Raw genomic sequence first — 18615 nt, 5'->3', positions numbered from 1 at the left:
CCCTACATCCATTGGGTGGCGCAGGTTGCTACAATCGATAGTAGCCACACAGGCACACCCACTAGAAGAAAACAAACGCACCCAGTACAACGCTTTCATTCTATTGGCTGAGAGGTTGCCAGGCGACTGTGCCAAAAGGCGTTTCCAAAAGCGAGCAGACTAACTGTGAGCGCGAAGAGAAGTTTTGAGTACAAGGGTTACAAGTTTTCAGAAGAAAGATATGAAGTCCTGCTTTCAAAATAAAAATGTAAGCAAAAGTATTAAAGGTTTTGAGAACAAAAGACAGAAATCTTGTTTTCAGACTGAAAATGTGGCAATAAAATTCCCCCATATCTGTGTTGCTTTTCTTCTTGCACATCTATGCATCTCCACAGCAACTGAACAGCTCACCTTGAAGTTCTTGATGAGAAAGAAAATTATCCTTCCAGCTGTAAAACTCTGACTTGTGAGGTAAATTTGTTGCAAAGTGATGATGGATGCAGCCTTTTCTTTGGCATTGCTAACCGAAGAAGATAAATTCTGCATTTCTTTTAAATCAGTCTGTTAATTAAAGTGATTTCAGATGAACCTGAAATACATGAGCTGGATTATTTTGCGAAAAGGAGAAATGTAACTTAAATATGTTAAATAAAGGATAGAAACTGATATGTAGCCCTAAAAGGTTATTTGTTTTCCAGAACATAAATGTAAGGCTATTGGAAAGGATTAGGGCCAGTTAAGAAAAAGTCAAAATTCTGACTTTTTTCCCCAGAATTTGAAAAAAAGGAAATAATCAGAATTATCACTTTTTTCCAGGAATTAGGAATTTAATCTTAAAAAAGTAAAAATTCAGACTTTTTCTTTCTAGAATTTGAATCTTAATGTGAAAAAAAGGAATTCTAACATTTTTTTCTAGAATTTGACATTTAATCTGAAAAAAAACTGAATTCTGACTTTTCTTCTAGAATTAGAATCTTAACATGAAAAATAATCAGAATTCTGCTTATTTCCGTGAAATTTAACATGAAAAAAACCTCCTCTGAATTTTTTCAGAATTTAAAATTTAGTATAATAAAATCTAAATTCAGAATTTTTCCCCCCCAGAATCCCAAATTTTATATAAAACCATCTCAGATTTCTCTTTTTTTTTCTGGAATTTGGAATTTCATCAGAAAAAAAGTCACAATTTTGACTTTTTTCTTTCCAGAATGTGAGATTTAGTCTGAAAAAATGAATTTGAATTATAACTTCCAGAATTTGACATTTAATTTTTAAAAAAGAATATTCTGAATACTGAATAAAGAAGTTTAGACTTTTTCCCCCTCATAATTCTGACTTTAATCTGGAGAATAAATGTCAGATTATTGCTTTCCAAAGTGGCCCTAACACTCTTCCATATATTTCATCAGATTTTAAAGAATCCAAGCAATTTCTCCTTCCTTTTTCAAGCTAATTATTCTGAGAAGTGTAACTCTTGATAGTTGGAACACAAACTGGCCACTGGGGGCCACAATGCTCTCATAAACCTTGTAAATAATTTATTTGAAAGAAAATTCATTAGTTTAGCATTTATAAAATAATAAAAGGTTAATTTAAACATAAAAGTATCAAGTTAATTCAGACTTCCGGTAAATATGTTGTAGTTGATTATTTAAAATGCGTAACTGATGTATTTTATTTAGCAGCTGCTGTTGAATGATGAAGGATTTATAGAAACACGTGTTGGGTCTCAACAAGCTTGATCTGTAAATAGGACAGCACCGCCCCCTAGTGGAAAACTATAATATCTCTGGATTCCTCTAAAAAGCTTTGAGATGCCACACGATTAGCGTTACTGGCTTATATTTAATTCAAGATTGAAAGAAGCTATTTGGGAAATTAATTTGCTGTTGCTATTTTAGTTTTACAAGTAAAAATCTGAATAGTGTGGCATGCATTTGTTGTAATCACAGTTCCAAGACCCTGGGGTGTGTCTGTACCAACTTTACAGTTCTTGAAACTGACGTTTTGCTCTTTATTCTTTAAAATAAAAATCTTTCATAGATTCTCGATTGGATTTAGGGCCGGACTTTGACTGTACCGTTCCAACACATGGATATACATTGACCTAAATCATTACAGTGGGTCAAGGGTCAACATTATACACGACTTGGTGACAATTAATTAACCATTGACTAATCATTAATGATGTCACTTTGTTGCCATTGCCAGAAGACCTTCATATAGTCCTTTAAACTTTGACTATAGGTCAGTTTAATTATGTACAAAGGTGATAGAAAAAATGTCACCCATCAAGTTTCAGGACAGATTTTTAAAAAGAGGAAACGACTTAAACTGATTTGATGTTTTCAAAATATTTAGATTCATTACAGCAGCAGTGGAAAGCATTTTAACAATCCTGAATGTGAAATAAATCTTTCTGCATCTTACAGAAATGCGAAAGTCATTTTGATTAAGCAACATGGAAATGAATAAGCTAATGTTTTTGTTGTGTCATTTTTGCATATTTGAAATCATGGCTGAAAAAAAGCTTTTTTTTTTATCAGTCGATATCGAGAATTATTGAATAGTTTTTTTTGTTTTAAATATCTGAAATAGAAAATCTTGTTTTCACGCCACGCTGTTTCGTTTTAAGCAGTTGTGAAGCACAGAGTCCAAACCTTAAAAACTGCTGCTGCATAAGTTACTCAACAAGTTGTTGCTAGGTAACCAAAGATTGTGTGAGTTGCTAGGTAACCAAAGAGCAAGTGAGTTAGCTGATTTCACCAACCTTGCTTCAGTGGATATCTTATTTATTGAATATTGACTATTCTATCAGATGTGTTATCTACTGAGATATATGAAGTTATTGATTTATTGTCCAGACTTATATGAAATATATTTAATATACTTAATTTCACCTTTGGGATTAATAAAGTATTTTTAATTGAATTTGAATTTATTTGAATTTGGAATAGTCTTTCGAGTTAAATATCTAACATTCTCTTCATGTGACTACAGGTCAGGTATATGTTTATACCTTTTCATTTATGATTTCCTTTAGTTGCTACATTAATTATTCGTATTTATTGTGAAAATTAAAGAAAAAAAATAATAAATTAGTGTAGTCCAATAAATACTACAAGTAGGACAACTAATCGATAGCGATAATGCAGTAGACACACGATCAATATCAACCAATAATACATCAGAATATTAACTATATAGAATTCAATATATAAAATTATTTAATTTAAAAAAACATTATGAAATAATAAAAATTTAATAACATTTCTTTTGGGATTAATAAAGTATTTTTGAATTGAACTGAACTGAATCTCTTACGGCAGTTGGTGGAATCAACAAACTCACTCTTTGGTTACCTAGCAACTACTTGAGTAACTTGCTCAGCAGCAGTTTAAGATTTTTTGCTTCATAACTGCTTAAAAATGAACAACAACGGTTTGAAGTGAAAACTGTATATGAAACAAGAAAGGTCACTTCACATGTCTGGCAGTATTTCAAATATTTTAAACAAAAAAAAACCCAAATCAATAATCATCAATATCGACTGATATGAATCGCCTATGATGTGAACAGCATTAACTAATGAGTGAAGCTGCAAGTGTCAAACAAGAACAACAAAAGGAAACGCTTAATACTCTGAAGTTCTTGTTTCGTTTATTTTATTTTCCGCTGCCCACATGATCTTTTCGTCATAACAAGCAAGCATCCCAGAAACCCTACAGCCACCAGGACGAAACACCATCACACAGTTTCACTTTCACAAAAAGTAGGGGGAGAGCTTACAGAGGAGGAGGTTTGGGGTGACTACGGGCCTCAGGGGGGGGAAGGCGGCGTTCAACAGCATCAACAACCTCAGAGCAGAAGGAAGAACCTGTCAGTCTGCAGCATGTTGGGTACATACATGTCACTCATATAGCGTTAGCGTAATATGGCATAGAAAGAAAGCATCCAAGCTGACAGAGCATCAAAGGAGTAAAGCTGTGCGTGTAAACGGAGGAGGCATGAGACACACCGAGGACGCCAGTGGAGACGTTTGCCGTTTTTAGCATCAAAGTCAATTCTTCTAAGCCTGCAGAATCTTGTCGGAACCATCTGGAGTCCACACAACAACATAATTTAAAAAATATGTCGGCGCAGAGTTGTCGGTAATAGCACTGAGTTGCCATGACAAACAGAGGTTAGAGGTTTGTCGCCAACAGCCAAAGGAGTGGGGAGAGAAAAAGTTCAGAGGAAGGGGGTGAAAGCGCGGTTCGCTGCCAAGTCGTGTTACTGTGTTTTTAGACAAACTCAACTGCATAATAAATCTTTAAAAACAGTGGGCTTTCAAAAGGTTTCCAGTCATTGCAAATGGAATAATGCTTCATGTAACGGATGCCAAAAGAGAAAAGTAGTGCTTTATTATTCAATACTGTTCACAGGCCAGATTAGCACAGACTAGCTAGCATTAAAGCTAAAGCCATTCAAAGCAAATTAAATCTTTTGCTTTGACAATATGATTAAAATAAAAAGCTTAATTTCAGTCAGTTCATCAATTAAGTAATTGATGAACTGACTGAAATTTCAAATATTTACTCATTTACTTAAGATACTTTGAATGAATAAGTAGTGGATATTATTACCCAGCTGTTCCTGGGTATAATTCACGATCTGCACTTTATACTGTAATTTATGCATTTAAATATTACTCAAATCCTAGAACGACAACAAAACTGAAAATTGCAGTTTTATAGGTGTGAATGCAAGCTTACTAACATTAGCTACTAACATGCTAGCATAAACAGAGACTTGCAGGAATTGTCTATCAAAAGAAATCTTTAAATTAAAAATTACGCCCAAAGCTAATTCATTTAATTAAAGAATTAACTCCAGGTTGTGGTTTTAGATTTGAATCAGGATGCTAACAAAAGCAGAAGTACTTGTTTTTGGGAGCATGAAAATGACAATTATTAGCTTTGAACATTACCATACTATAGCTAGTTGTTAGCATTCTAATATCCATCCATTAACTGAGCCTCATACTTAGATGTAGATGTCAATATTAGCATTCTAGTGTTAGCATAATAGGTATTAGACTATTGTTTTTGTGAATGCTAGTGCTTCTGTAGCATGCTAAGAATGAGCACATAATTGTTCATGGCCCATAATTAGCATGAATGCTAACAATAGCATGCTGGTATTCACTCTAGCGGATATTACCATCCGCGTACCATTAGTTGCCATCATGCTAATGTAGCAAATATTTAGCTGAAGCTAAATATTTGGTGAAAAATTAACTCTTTTTTTGCAGGCGCCTCCTGTTGGTGTCCCATCCCTCATCCGCATCAACACTAAATATCAGTCAGAACTACGTTAGCTCATGTCTATGTTCAAGCGTAAATCAATAGTGCTCAGCCCTTAGGCACCTAGTTACAGAATAACACTAAAAAGCAGTTTGACAACAAGGTAAAAACTCTAAAACATTAGAACATTTCAAGATATCAATCTCGTTTTTCCTTTGCGTAGGGCTCAATCGAGCTGAAAAGCCCCTACGAAAGCACAAAAATCTGGCACCTTTGAATCGGTTAATCCTGGCTATTTTACATCTTTTTATCTTACATCCTTCACTTACTTCAACAACAAATTTTAAAAAAAAGAACAAAATCAAAATATCAGTACAACTTCTGTTTGTTCAGGCACATAAAAAGTGGAAATGAAGGAGAGATTTCGATGAGTAGAAAACAGTCTGTATGCTAAAGCAGCAGTTGGTTGGTTGGTGGAGGACGGCTGGGAATTTCGCAGCTTTTCGCAGCTTCCGCTGTGAAATTTGGACCTTTGTAACTCAGGAATGCAAACAAAGTGGAAAATCAGTCACTTCCCAGGCGGGACAGATCGAGGATGTAAAGAGACAATAAGGCATGGAAGGGCTAAGTCTGACAAAATAAAACTTCTCAACCACCAATTCTGCAATGCAGTTATGACCGAAAACAGAAATGAAACGTGACGGTTTTCCAACCATCACATGCCACAGATACACTGCAAAACAAACTAAAAACAAGATTTAAAAAATCTCTTTCATTATTTCAACTCTTAAGGCAGCATTCATTGTAAATTATCAACGGAATTTGAGATTCTTGACCTTACTGCTGCAACACCTTTAAGACTGATCAATTTGTTACCCATTCTTCAATTCAGCTACAACCAAAACAAAAAGTAAAAGAAATGAACAGAAATACAGCATCTTGCATAAACAGCCTTTTTTGTCCTAACTGACTCACCTGAACCCCCGACAAAAACTGCAAAGCAAAAAATAAAAAGGACAAATGGAATAAAGTAAGAACAATATATATATAAAAAAACCAAAACGATGCAGTCAAAAGTGCTCAAAAAGCAGTGTTATTTTTTTCTCTTTCTTCCTTTATGTTTGTTTTCTATTTATTTCTAACTGCGTCCAATAGAGGCTGGGGAAACAGGAAAGTTGGTAGGTGAGAAAAACTGCATAGGAGGAAGTGCCGGGATCTACGGTGAGGCGCAGTGAAAGGTTCGGCTCCTCTCGACTTGATCTCACCGGCTGAATGCTATCCTTTGACAAATTTCCTCCTAGGCAGGGTTAAGGGTCAGGGTTTGTGAGGCGGAGCTTTAACCCAGGCTGGTGATGTTGGCCCTGCCACCCGGGGGCGCCACAATGCGCTGGGTGTTCCTGCGTGGAACGTTGTCGTCAATCTGAGCACCTGTGTAGCCAAACAGAAAGTGAGCTGTTATGGCTCCTTGAACACGTCAAAACCAAACATGTTCATTACATTTTTGAGACGTTTCAGGTTGTCTTGCCACTTTAAATCCAAATAATCTGCTGCTGGCCACGCCCCCAACTCAACTCATATGGTTGTATGTTTACAGATGCGCAAACACACAGCTGTACATCTTTGAAACCAACAAGAATGGAGCAAGTGGTTTCCTAATGGTAAGTCAACAACAAAACATTAGTCTTTTTCAGCAGCCATTGTACAGCGCATTCATCCTGACTATTCTCTTCATGATTCTGTATTAGAAAAACAGAGTGTCTTTAGTAAGAGGTTTCTTCAAATTTGCTGTAATACAGACAGCAAAGGCGGTAACCACCATTTACAAAAAAAACTCTTGTTTTTGAATTAATATGATTTACAACAACATTTACTTTCCCTTTCGGTTCAATAAAGTATTTTTGAATTTGAATTGAATTAATATAGCAGTAAAACCAGCTGACCTAATATCTTGGAGTTCATCTTGTGTTGCTAGGTAACGGGCGGAATTCCGCTGGGGTTGCTAGGTAATGGGCCAGGCTTCTCTGGGGTTACTGGGTGAAGGGTCGGTGCTTGTGGATTTGTGACGTTGCATTCCTCAGGTTTTTGAAACGGCTCATTGTCCAGACAACAAGAAACGTGAACGTATTGTCAAAAACCATCTGGGATTTTTTTTTTTTTTTTTTTTTGAAGCAGTAGAAACCCAAATGGATTAATTAATTCTCAATTTAATCCACAGTTTTATATATTTATCATGTTAAAATCATGGTATCATCCATGACAGTGGATTAATGGCATTATATGGTTTAAAATGGTTGATTAGATCATAAATATCTCATTATTGACACAGAAACTTAAGCCAACCCCATGTCTGACACAGTAAAAATAAAGCACAGCTCCTCATTGGTTCCTTACATTTTCAAATATGACCAAAATATTCTTCAAGTTTTCTAGAAGTCTTTACCAATTAGCCAAAAGCTTGGCTTTCTTCCAAATGGTGGCAGTGTCTGAAATCTTCAACTGGGTTATATTTTTGAAATAAACTCAAAGTATCACCTTTCTCCTACCAGACAGAAACAATCTACAGGTTCCTGACTGTCAGTAAAGTTTATGGACTGATGGTTCCTGACTGACCGGACAGGCTGAAGCCAGACTGGTGCAGGTTGCGGACAGGCTGGTTGGGTTGTTTGGCAGGTGAGGTCTTTGCAGAAGAAACGGGGGTCATAGTTTTAGGAGTGACGGATACCTCGCACACCGGTCCGTCGTACAGTCCTCTAGGCACACCCCTCAGCTCAGCCAGCTGCAATAAGAAAAACAACACGCAATATTAAATGCAAGAACCAAAACGACAGTCCTCAAAACAACAATGCAGCACTATACCCTGCTGCGAGCCTTTATCCTCTTGTAGACGTAGTCAGGGAAAGGTTTACGGGCCACGAAGCGTCCTGAGCCCTCAGTGGCGTGGAGAGTCCCCTCCTCCAAAACAATCTTTCCCTGACTGATGACCACCAGAGGCCCACCGCGCACCTCCAGGCCTTCAAAGATGTTGTACTCTACGGTCTAAGAAAAGAAAAGTAAGCACATAAAAAATAGGGTTATTTTTTGCAAACTAGAAGAATTTGAATTCATTCTGTCAATTTGTTTATTTTGGTATTTTTCCCAAGTTACAACTGCTGAAATAACAAAACTTAAAAGAAGTTCAAGACAGACTTTTTTCCCCGCCAGAAGACTGAATTAATTTTTGGTCTTTTAACTGCAGTAGAATGTAACCTTTAGATAATAACCTACATAAATTATCAGAAACTCAAGCTAACAGCTACAAAAGCTAGCAGTTAACAGCTATAAACACCAACAGCTACTTTAACTGACAGTTACTAACACTAATGGCTGCCTAAACTAACATCTAATAATACTAACAGCTATCAAAGCTAACAAATACTTAAGCTAACAGCAGCTCGAGTTAGCATTTTGCTAAACTAGCACTTACCTAAAGTTAACAGATAATACCTAACATCTAACTAACATCTATTCAAGCTAGTATCTACCAAAACTAAATGCTATTTAGTCTAGTAGATATTAAAGTAAACAGTGCTTTAATAATGACATCTAATTAAGCTAACAGTAATGGACTAATTCAAGCTAATGGCTACACAGAGGCGTTCATTTTTGTCCCAACAGATGAGGAGGCCTGGCCAATGAAGAGATTTGTGTGTTTGTGTGTGTCCACTTATAATGCTTTTTCCTAAAAGCTACTGAAGCTAACGCTGAGGTCATGGCAATCTGGCAAAACTTTATCCCAACATGAGCTCACCAGTAGGATTAGCCACCCCATTACTCACACGCTGCTATACATAATTTCTCCCATGGAACAAAAAGAGGCTCGGGGACATAACAGGATTAAATTATCAGATTCCCAGAACATCCACAGCAATGGTCTCCATGTCTTTCTAAAACATGCATACACAGACAGGCAGCCTGCAAACAATCAGACCCTGATGTGTTTCAGTTCTCTGGCAGATTTTATGAATGACATCACTCCCTCGACACCGTGTGAGGCCCACGCCCTGTTCAGCAGTCTTCCCAGCCACCACAGCAGTGGACTAACAACCCCTCGCTCCCACTGACACCGGTTTCAGAAAATGGAGGACATCGTACGGAGTTGTGGCTCTTGGCAGAGATGATCTTCGTGACGTCCGGGTCCCAGAGCACCAGGTCCGCGTCCGAACCCACTGCGATGCGGCCCTTGCGGGGGTACAGGTTGAAAATCTTGGCTGCGTTGGTGCTGGTGACGGCTACAAACTGGTTTTCATCCATCTTACCAGTCACCTGGAATACATTACAACTGAGTGTTAGAACTGGCTTGATCTCTAAGCTCCCATGTTGCATGTTTAGTCTATTGTTCCTGACCAATTGTTTGACTGTTCTCAATTGTTTTGTTTCACCAAAAGTGGTTAGTTTTTGCCTAAAGCATTTTTTGAAAGAAAAAACTTTTTGTCAAAAAATATGCAAATTAAAGAGCTGCTTAGGGCCCCCACACCACCAGGGGGCCCCAAGAGCACCAAGCTAGCATAATAAAAATACAAATATATTTAGAATAACATTGAATAACACAAACTAAATAGTATTACACATGAAAAAAAAAACTATTTCTATTCACCTTATTCCTGGGAGGCTTACTGGGGAAACGATTATGGGTCTTACTTCCGGCGCCCACTGGAATTAGCAGTATTTCATTGTAATTTGTAGGATTTTTTGCTAATCTATATTCATGATAGAAGTTACATCTTTCTTTTCGGTTATAATACAATATTTAGTAAAACTTGTTTACGGACAAACCGTCTGCTATCAGAGAGCTGCTCAGTACAGATTATTGTAATTGTGAGTTTAATCACGGGGAGCGACAGGAACACGATCGTTAAGTTTCGTAACAGAATGACCGTGAATTAGCAGCGCTGCTAGCAGCTCGTTTCTCTGGAGAACTGACAGTAATAAAGAGAAAAGCAGGTCAGAGATCTGAGCTGCTGTTTTGCGCCGACAGTGTAAAACACCAGAACTACACAATATTAGCTTTGGCTACTATTGGGGAAATATATCAAACTTGTTAACTGTAAATTTAGTGTTGATCAGCTGATGTCACTTTCAGATGGTTAAAATAATATGCTGCACTTATGGAGCTAAATTAGTGTCATAAAGTTTATTCAAAAGAAAAAAAACAAGCTGAAAAAAAATATAGATTTGAAACAGAAATAAAAGATGTGAAAATGAAAAAAAAATTCAGATCTACTTTTCATAATATACAACCATTTTCTTAAGTTTCAGGTTTTTGTTTTAAAAAAAATTATTTAAGTTTAAAATCTTTATTTTCAGTTTTGATTTTTTTTCAGTTTCAGAATAATATTTCCGCTTCATTTTTTCAATTCAAAACTTCTTTCAGTTTCAAATCTTTTTTTTATTTAAATTTTGTTTCAAAAATAAGTTTTCAGTTTCAAATTTTTTTTCTTCTTCAGTTCAAATCTTTCTTTTTTTTCTTCAGTCCTATTTTTTTTCAGTTGATCAAACTTTTTGCCCCAATTCAGCTCCATATACACTTAAATACCACACTCCAATTTTTTTTCAGTTTATTACTCCTGTCAAATTAAAATCAATATAATAACATTGGTATGATTTTAGTTAATAAAAAGGAATGATAATGATAATAGGCCTGTTACACATATAGAGTTACTCAGGAATTATAAAGAATTTGTTGTTGACAGGTTGGGATGGGGGGCCCCAAATAAAAATCTGCTCTGGCCCCCAAAACGTCTTGGGCCGGCCCTGGCCAGGACACGTACCACACATTTGTCCCAGATGATTGACATCCTCTCTTCTGTGCCATTGACACCCTCAGGAATCAAGGTGAAGTCATCTTTCCCCACAGCGCGCTGGGCTGTGTTAAAGGGACAGTGTGCACTTCCTGTCACCTGCAGGTCGCCACTAGAAAGATTAAAAAGGACAACACACACACACACACACACACACAGAAAGAAAGAAAAAAGAAAGAAAGAAAATGAATATAACCGGAATGCTGAGACAGAAACATTTCCAAATGTGTCTCCAGTTGGATCCAACTTTTACCAGGACAGCAGGGAGTTGAGATAGTCCGGAGTGGCCGGGTCAGGACTCAGCGGAGGGGACGTGACATAAGCCGCAGCCTTGGCCCAGTTCTTACTCCAGTAGTGCGACCCGTCCGTCCCCAGACTGGCCGTGATCGGCTCTCCATAGACCACAGTGCCTGGAAAAATGGTACAATAAGGATCTGCTACCAGACAGAGGCAGGTTACTGCAACAGCATGTTAGGGACACTGTGGACAGAAAAATGTCTGCCAAAAAACTCAGACATTTTTAGAATAATAATGAACATTTAGGAGATTAATTCCAAACTTTTGGAGCAATTTTTATACTTTTCTAACTCAGAAATGTCCTTGTTTGTTATATCTACTAGGACCTTAACAGACCCTTGTAATTTACAGGAACAAAGGTTTTAAAAACTGATTTTTTCTTTTTGCCACATTGATTTTTACTGAATAAGCATTTACGACCACTGACAACAAAAAAAATTCAAACTTTTTCTTCAGAATCAAAAGTCAGAAAAAATGAAAAATTTTGAGAAAAATGTCAGAATTTTGATAGAAAATTCAGATTTGTTTTTCTATTTTACAGACGTCCTCTCCTGCAAGCACGAGATAATATCAATAAGCTTGAGAAGTATACTTTAAAAAATTATATATAATAATTAAAAAGCTTCAACAATTTCTTAACTCTATAAATGAGATATTTTTTAAAAATCATAACATGTGTACGTTGTCAATTTGTACATATATAAGTTTTTTTTCATGTTGCTGTGTTGCATAGATTGTCAAAAGTGTCTCAAGGCAATAAAACATCTAATTTGCCATATAAATATTTATGTATGTAAAGCTTAAATAAAATTGAAAATACATATATTGAGTTATTTACTAAAAACATAATGAATTATTCATGAAATATTTGTATTCACATTATAATAAAATCAGGCTTATCAAAATACTTATTTGTTTTTGTTCTGCTTTGTAAAAACGGCCAAAATTAGCAAAAAAGACACATTTATATATACTTTCCTCACCCTTCTTCCTAGCCTGAGCGATGACATCAGCAGCGCTCTTGCTCATCACCTTGGTAACGTACAGCGGGCAGTTCGTCTGATTGGCCACCGTCACCGCGCGGTTCACAGCTTCCGCTTCCACCTGGAAAACAAAGGCGGCTTCATGAAAAACAGTGTAGACATAGACATCAAAATCTTCTCTAAGCGTCTAATTGGGTGACTTTATTTAGTTGTATCAGTAAAAGCAGGTAAACACAAATGAAATACAATCTTTTTTTAGCCCTGACTTATGTTTTACAGTCAAGCTTAAACATCAATGTTGTACTTTTTCCCACCAGATAGAAGGAAAAGGGGAAGAAAATAAATGTTATAGCAACAACACAGTGTTATCTTTATAACAGATGTCCTGATGACAAACCCCATCCTTTGTTTTGGCGTCTTGTTTTCGCCAAGGCAGAGAATTGTCCAACGATTATAAAACTGTCAAACACTTCAGTACCAAGCAGAGAACGACTGTAAAGGTCAAACTGTTCTGGCAAAGAAAGAGGCAGGAGTAGAAATGCAAAGTCCAAGCATTCACCTCCTCTGGATGGCTCAACACGTGTCCTTCAGGTCCGGTGATCCCCTGCTCCAAGATCCGCCTCTGCTCCTAAAAACGCACAAACACACAAACAAACTCGTTGGAAAAGTCAACCGCTGAGTCACGTCCAGGTGTTTCCGATCAACAGCAGAGAAAACCGATCACAGCCATGACCCCCCGTCACCGACTGTCCTCATCTGGTGGCAATTACAAAGGCCATTTGGCGGCCATCGAGCGCGACTCGTACATGTTAGAACAGGACTACAGGCCACACAAAGCATGGTCATTACATTTTCTGCACAAAATTATTCTTAAATAATGACGTTTTAGTCTGTGTATCTTGAGCTCCTTTCAGAATGAGCTGTTTGAGTGCATCTTCTCACTTTAAATCCAAATAAATTCCTGCTGGCTACACCCTCAAATCAGCATTTACACATGAAAATAGCTTTATTTTGAGACAAAAAGTAGTCCATACTATTTAAAAATAATAAATATATATATTGTGTCATAATTGGCAACCATCAGAATCAGAATTCATTTTATTGTCATTGTGCATGAACAAAAGCACAACGAAACTTAAAAAATAGCAACTCTCAAAGGCAACAATAAATATATACATATCAATGAATAAAAACACACAGAAACAACTGGGATGTTAAGGCAAAATAAAAAATAAATAAACGATAAAATGATCGGCTTTCAAATGAATTTGCTGTGTTCAGGGAAACAACAGTTCTTCAAGCAACCATTGTCCAGCACATAAAGCAGTAAAACCAGCTGGCCAAATGTGCCGGAATTCCAATTGAGTTGCTAGGTAACCGGCGGAACTCTGCTTTGGTTGCTAGGTAACGGCTGGGCAGTGCCTGCTGAATTGTTACATTCAGAAACCAAAAAACCTTTACTTATTGTCAAACAATGGGGAGGGAGGGTAGATTTTTAAAGTGTTTTGGCTGTTTTTAAAAGCGGTAGAAACTCAAAATGGAAGTACAAAAACATGCAAAACAAGCTAAATATTTGGATCCCGGTTAAGGGAAAACAGCTCATATTCATACCTCAGCAACGATGTCCCCGTTCTCGGCGTGAACCTGGGCAATGGCTCCCAGATCGCGGATCACGCTGAACACCTCGTACACCTGCATCGATTAAAATGTACTATTTGATGAAAATATCTACATATCTGTGAAAAAGTCATTTTTCAAAGTGATATTTTCACCATCTTACTCACTCATTTATAAATGTCACAGTTTCCAACTGACAATTTAGTTAGCAAGCTAAATATTTAATAAACTAACTAAATATTAAGTTAGCAAGCATGCTAGCATGTAGGTAGCAGGAGTTTGTAGAGGTACACAAGACCCACCTTTTATTTTTGTGGTCCACTTCAGTTTATTAGCAAGTAATTTGAATATTAGCTAAATATTTAGCTAGCTCAGTGTTTAGTTTGTGAACTAAGTATTCTGAGCTAAATATTTATTCTGAGCTAACATTTAGCTTGTTTAGCTCTGTGCTAAATATTTAGCTCTAGGTTAGCTAAATATTTTTAACTTACTATATATTGAGCTAACATTTAGTATTTAGAAGGCTAAATCAGAGCGTTCCTGCTCTGAGTTAGCCAAATATTTCCAAGCTAGCTCAGATCTAAATATTTAATTTGGAGAGTGATATTTAGCTTCCTCACTAAATATTTATGCCAGAGTTAAATATTAAGTCGGTCAGCTTCCCAACTAAATATTTAATTAGCTAGCTGTGTAGTTTGTAATCTAAATATTTAGCTAAATAATTAAACAATTAGTTTGAAACTGTGACATTTTATAAATTAATAAATAATATTATGAAAATATGACTTTTTCTTTCTCTTATGACTAAAGAACCCAGATTATTAGTTTATTTTTTACAAACAGCATCTCATTATTCAATCTGGAAACAAGGTTTTGAACTGAAAAGTAAACATTTTTTCCCAAAGTTTCTACAACTTCCTGGGTATTGCAGTAAAATGGGTTCATTGAAGGAATCAAACATGCAACAGCGTGACGCCGTCAGAGTTCAGCGGAAACAAAAGAGAAATAAACTGCAGCCGGCATTCCTCACGCAGGTGCAAAAGCCGGCACAGATCTTTGAAGCAGATCTGTGCCGAACGAGATTAATTCATTTTCACCATGACTCAGAGAGAGATCTGCGCTGAGACGTGGCTTTTATTACATCTCACTCTCCCAAGAGAAACACTCAGACTCTCATTTTGAGAAAAAGTCTCGCCAAGACAAACAGACTCTGGATTTGCCAGAGGCTTGATTTATTTTATCATAAAATCATATGGTAAAGTCCCAGCCATTCTCAGAAAATACAGAAAAAACCACTGCTGATACTCAAAATCACCGCAATCAAGCTTTATTTAAAGAGACATTTCCATTTTAATCTGATTTACAAGACAAACTGATGCGCTACAACATACATTTTGTAACATTATGCTAATTTAATTACAGATTTATGAATTTTCACACGGCAGAATAATTCAGGGTGGATGTAAATGTTGTTTGGAGAAATAAAGGAGCCTTACCTGAGCATCAGTAAGCTGGAAAATATCTTTATACGCCAAGTAGACCAGGAAAGAGTTGACACCTGAAAATAACCAGATTAAAAAATTATCATGAAAGCAGGAAATATGAAGATCTCAAATGAATTTCTTTAAGCAGACAATGAAAGCAAACTGTTACAAGAATCTCCAAGCTGTTAGACCCACTTCAGATTTAAATCCTTCATTTACTTACTTTTCTTCTTCTTTCATATTTTTTTGAAAGTAAAACAAAAAAAAACCCAACCTTAATAGTATATTAAGAGATTGTATCTCCTTCCTTAAAACTCCTTAAATAATTTATTTGGAACAAATATAGGTTGTGAGAAAAACTCCTTAAATTTTAACAGGTTTCTATGGATTTTCTACCAATTTTGTTTGTTTCGTTGTGATGTACGGACGGATCCGACGTCCAGCGTTCGTACCGTGATCCTTCACCAGCGTCTCCATCTCCTCCTGGATCCCCTTGTGCCACTCGGTGATGTCGACGTGCAGCGAGTAGTCGCAGCAGGACTTGCCGTCAGCCCATTCGCGCCACTGCTCAAAGGCGGACATGAGGCTGACGCCGGGCTCGGGAACTACATGGTCAACTGGACATGCGAACAGAAACCAGAAGTTCAACCGGAGCTTTTTAAACAGGCAAATTTGGTGTAGCATTTCTGACAGGCTTTTATTTTAACAATGTTATAGATATGAAGTTTGTCAAAATGTGTTTATTTATTCTTTGAATTCATTTTGTTAAGTCTTATGACATTTATTGGTGTTTTAAGTTCTGTTATGCTGCTGTTGGCAGTTGGAGGTTCCCATAGTAACCAGTAACTGACAGTTACGACCACTTTTTTCTGTTGCCGTCGGTAACTGCGCTATGTAGTAGGATCAGCTCTATGTTTTCTTTACAAAAGTTATATTTCAACATTTACTTTGGACAAATTTGGACAAAACAGTTTCATGAGTAATTTTGCTATGTCTTGTATATGTTTTTAACTGTTATTATTATTATTATTATTATTAATGTTGTCCATTTTAGATGTGTTTAATTTTACAAATGTTAACAGCTGTTAACTGATGCTAACTGATGATAACTGTTGTTAACTGCTGTTAACTGCTGCTAACTGCTGTTAACTGATGCTAACTGATGCTAACTGTTGTTAACTGCTGTTAACTGCTGCTAACTGATGCTAACTGATGCTAACTGCTGTTGACTGATGCTAACTGCTGCTAACTGCTGTTAACTGCTGCTAACTGATGCTAACTGATGCTAACTGCTGTTAACTGATGCTAACTGCTGTTAACTAATGCTAACTGCTGCTAACTGCTGTTAACTAATGCTAACTGCTGCTAACTGATGCTAACTGCTGTTAACTAATGCTAACTGCTGCTAACTGCTCAGTGAGAGCTATTGTTTGGCAGTTTCTTTATGGTTATTTATTTATATTTTAGTTAATGTTTAGGGACAGAAGCTGCTGGACTGATGTTAGCCACCATCTTGATTTCCTCTTTTTTTTAGAATAAATACCATGAACTTGAACATTTCTGTTGTTAAATCAACCTACTGGACCTGAGCCGAACATTGAAAGGCTACACATTAATGATCTTGAATGAATTTTCTCTCCTCCATGGGCTGCCACCTTATCGTGGTGGAGGGGTTTGAGTGCCCCAATGATCCTAGGAGCTATGCTATCTGGGGCTTCATGCCCCTGGTAGGGTCACCCAAGGCAGACAGGTCCTAGGTGAGGGACCAGACAAAGTGCAGCCCGAAGACCCCAATGATGAAGGAAAACCTTGGACTTGGTGTTCCCTCGCCCGGACGCGGGTCACCGGGGCCCCACCCTGGAGCCAGGCCTGGAGGGGGGGCACGATGGCGAGCGTCTGGTGGCCGGGCTTTTACCCATGGAGCCCGGCCGGGCTCAGCCCGAAGAGGAAACATGGGCCCCCCCTCCCATGGGCCCACCACCCGTGGGAGGGGCCAAAGGGGTCGGGTGCACTGTGTGATGGGTGGCGGCCAAGGGAGGGGACCCTGGCGGTCCGATCCTCGGTTGCAGAAACTGGCTCTTGGGACGTGGAATGTCACCTCTCTGGTGGGGAAGGAGCCGGAGCTAGTGCGTGAGGTCGAGAGGTTCCGGCTAGAAATAGTCGGTCTCGCCTCGACGCATGGCTCTGGTTCTGGAACCAGTCTCCTTGAGAGGGGCTGGACATACTTCCACTCTGGAGTTGCCCAGGGAGAGAGACGTCGGGCAGGAGTGGGCATACTTGTTGCTCCCCATCTCGGCGCCTGTACGTTGGGGTTTACCCCGGTGAACGAGAGGGTAGGATCCCTCCGCCTACGGGTGGGGGGACGGGTTCTGACTGTCGTTTGTGCTTACGGGCCGAACGACAGTTCAGATTACCCACCCTTTTTGGAGTCCTTAGAGGGGGTTCTGGAGAGTGCTCCTCCTGGGGACTCCCTTGTTCTGCTGGGGGACTTCAACGCTCACGTGGGCAACGACAGTGAGACCTGGAGGGGCGTGGTTGGGAGGAACGGCCCACCCGACCTGAACTCGAGCGGTGTTCTGTTGCTGGACTTCTGTGCTCGCCATGGATTGTCCATAACGAACACCATGTTCAAGCATAAGGGTGTCCATATGTGCACTTGGCACCAGGACACCCTAGGCCGCAGTTCGATGATCGACTTTGTCATCGTTTCATCGGATCTGCGGCCGTATGTCTTGGACACTCGGGTGAAGAGAGGTGCGGAGCTGTCCACTGACCACTACCTGGTGGTGAGTTGGCTCCGGTGGCGGGGGCGAAAGCCGGTCAGACCTGGCAGGCCCAAACGTGTTGTGAGGGTCTGCTGGGAACGTCTGGCGGAATCCCCTGTGAGACGGAGCTTTAACTCCCATCTCCGGCAAAACTTCGAACACGTCCCGGGGGAGGTGGGGGACATGGAGTCTGAGTGGACCGTGTTCCGTGCCTCCATTGTCGAGGCGGCCGATTGGAGCTGTGGCCGCAAGGTTGTCGGTGCCTGTCGCGGCGGCAACCCTCGAACCCGTTGGTGGACACCTTCGGTGAGGGATGCCGTCAGGCTGAAGAAGGAGTCCTATCGAGCCTTTTTGGCCTGTGGGACTCC

The 18615-nt window shown here is 38.6% G+C and overlaps 1 protein-coding gene across 3 annotated transcripts in view; it reads right to left on the bottom strand.

Moving 5' to 3' along the window:
* Nucleotides 1–5115: 5115 nt before the first annotated feature.
* dpysl2b (dihydropyrimidinase like 2b) overlaps nt 5116–18615 on the bottom strand; it is a 36487-nt gene continuing 22987 nt past the window's right edge. For all 3 annotated transcript variants that reach the window (XM_028025004.1, XM_028025003.1, XM_028025005.1), the window contains 11 exons: nt 15935–16099; nt 15495–15556; nt 13993–14073; nt 12941–13009; nt 12382–12502; nt 11355–11511; nt 11072–11213; nt 9396–9566; nt 8121–8300; nt 7875–8040; nt 5116–6692 (listed from right to left, as the gene is read on the bottom strand). In XM_028025004.1, the coding sequence (XP_027880805.1) occupies nt 6601–6692; nt 7875–8040; nt 8121–8300; nt 9396–9566; nt 11072–11213; nt 11355–11511; nt 12382–12502; nt 12941–13009; nt 13993–14073; nt 15495–15556; nt 15935–16099 (1406 nt within the window). In that variant the 3' untranslated portion in view covers nt 5116–6600. The remainder of the gene's footprint in view (nt 6693–7874; nt 8041–8120; nt 8301–9395; nt 9567–11071; nt 11214–11354; nt 11512–12381; nt 12503–12940; nt 13010–13992; nt 14074–15494; nt 15557–15934; nt 16100–18615) is intronic.

Source organism: Xiphophorus couchianus, chromosome 8 (genome assembly GCF_001444195.1).
Source record: "Xiphophorus couchianus chromosome 8, X_couchianus-1.0, whole genome shotgun sequence".
Lineage (NCBI taxonomy): Eukaryota > Metazoa > Chordata > Actinopteri > Cyprinodontiformes > Poeciliidae > Xiphophorus > Xiphophorus couchianus.
This window is presented reverse-complemented; position numbering and strand designations above follow the sequence as displayed.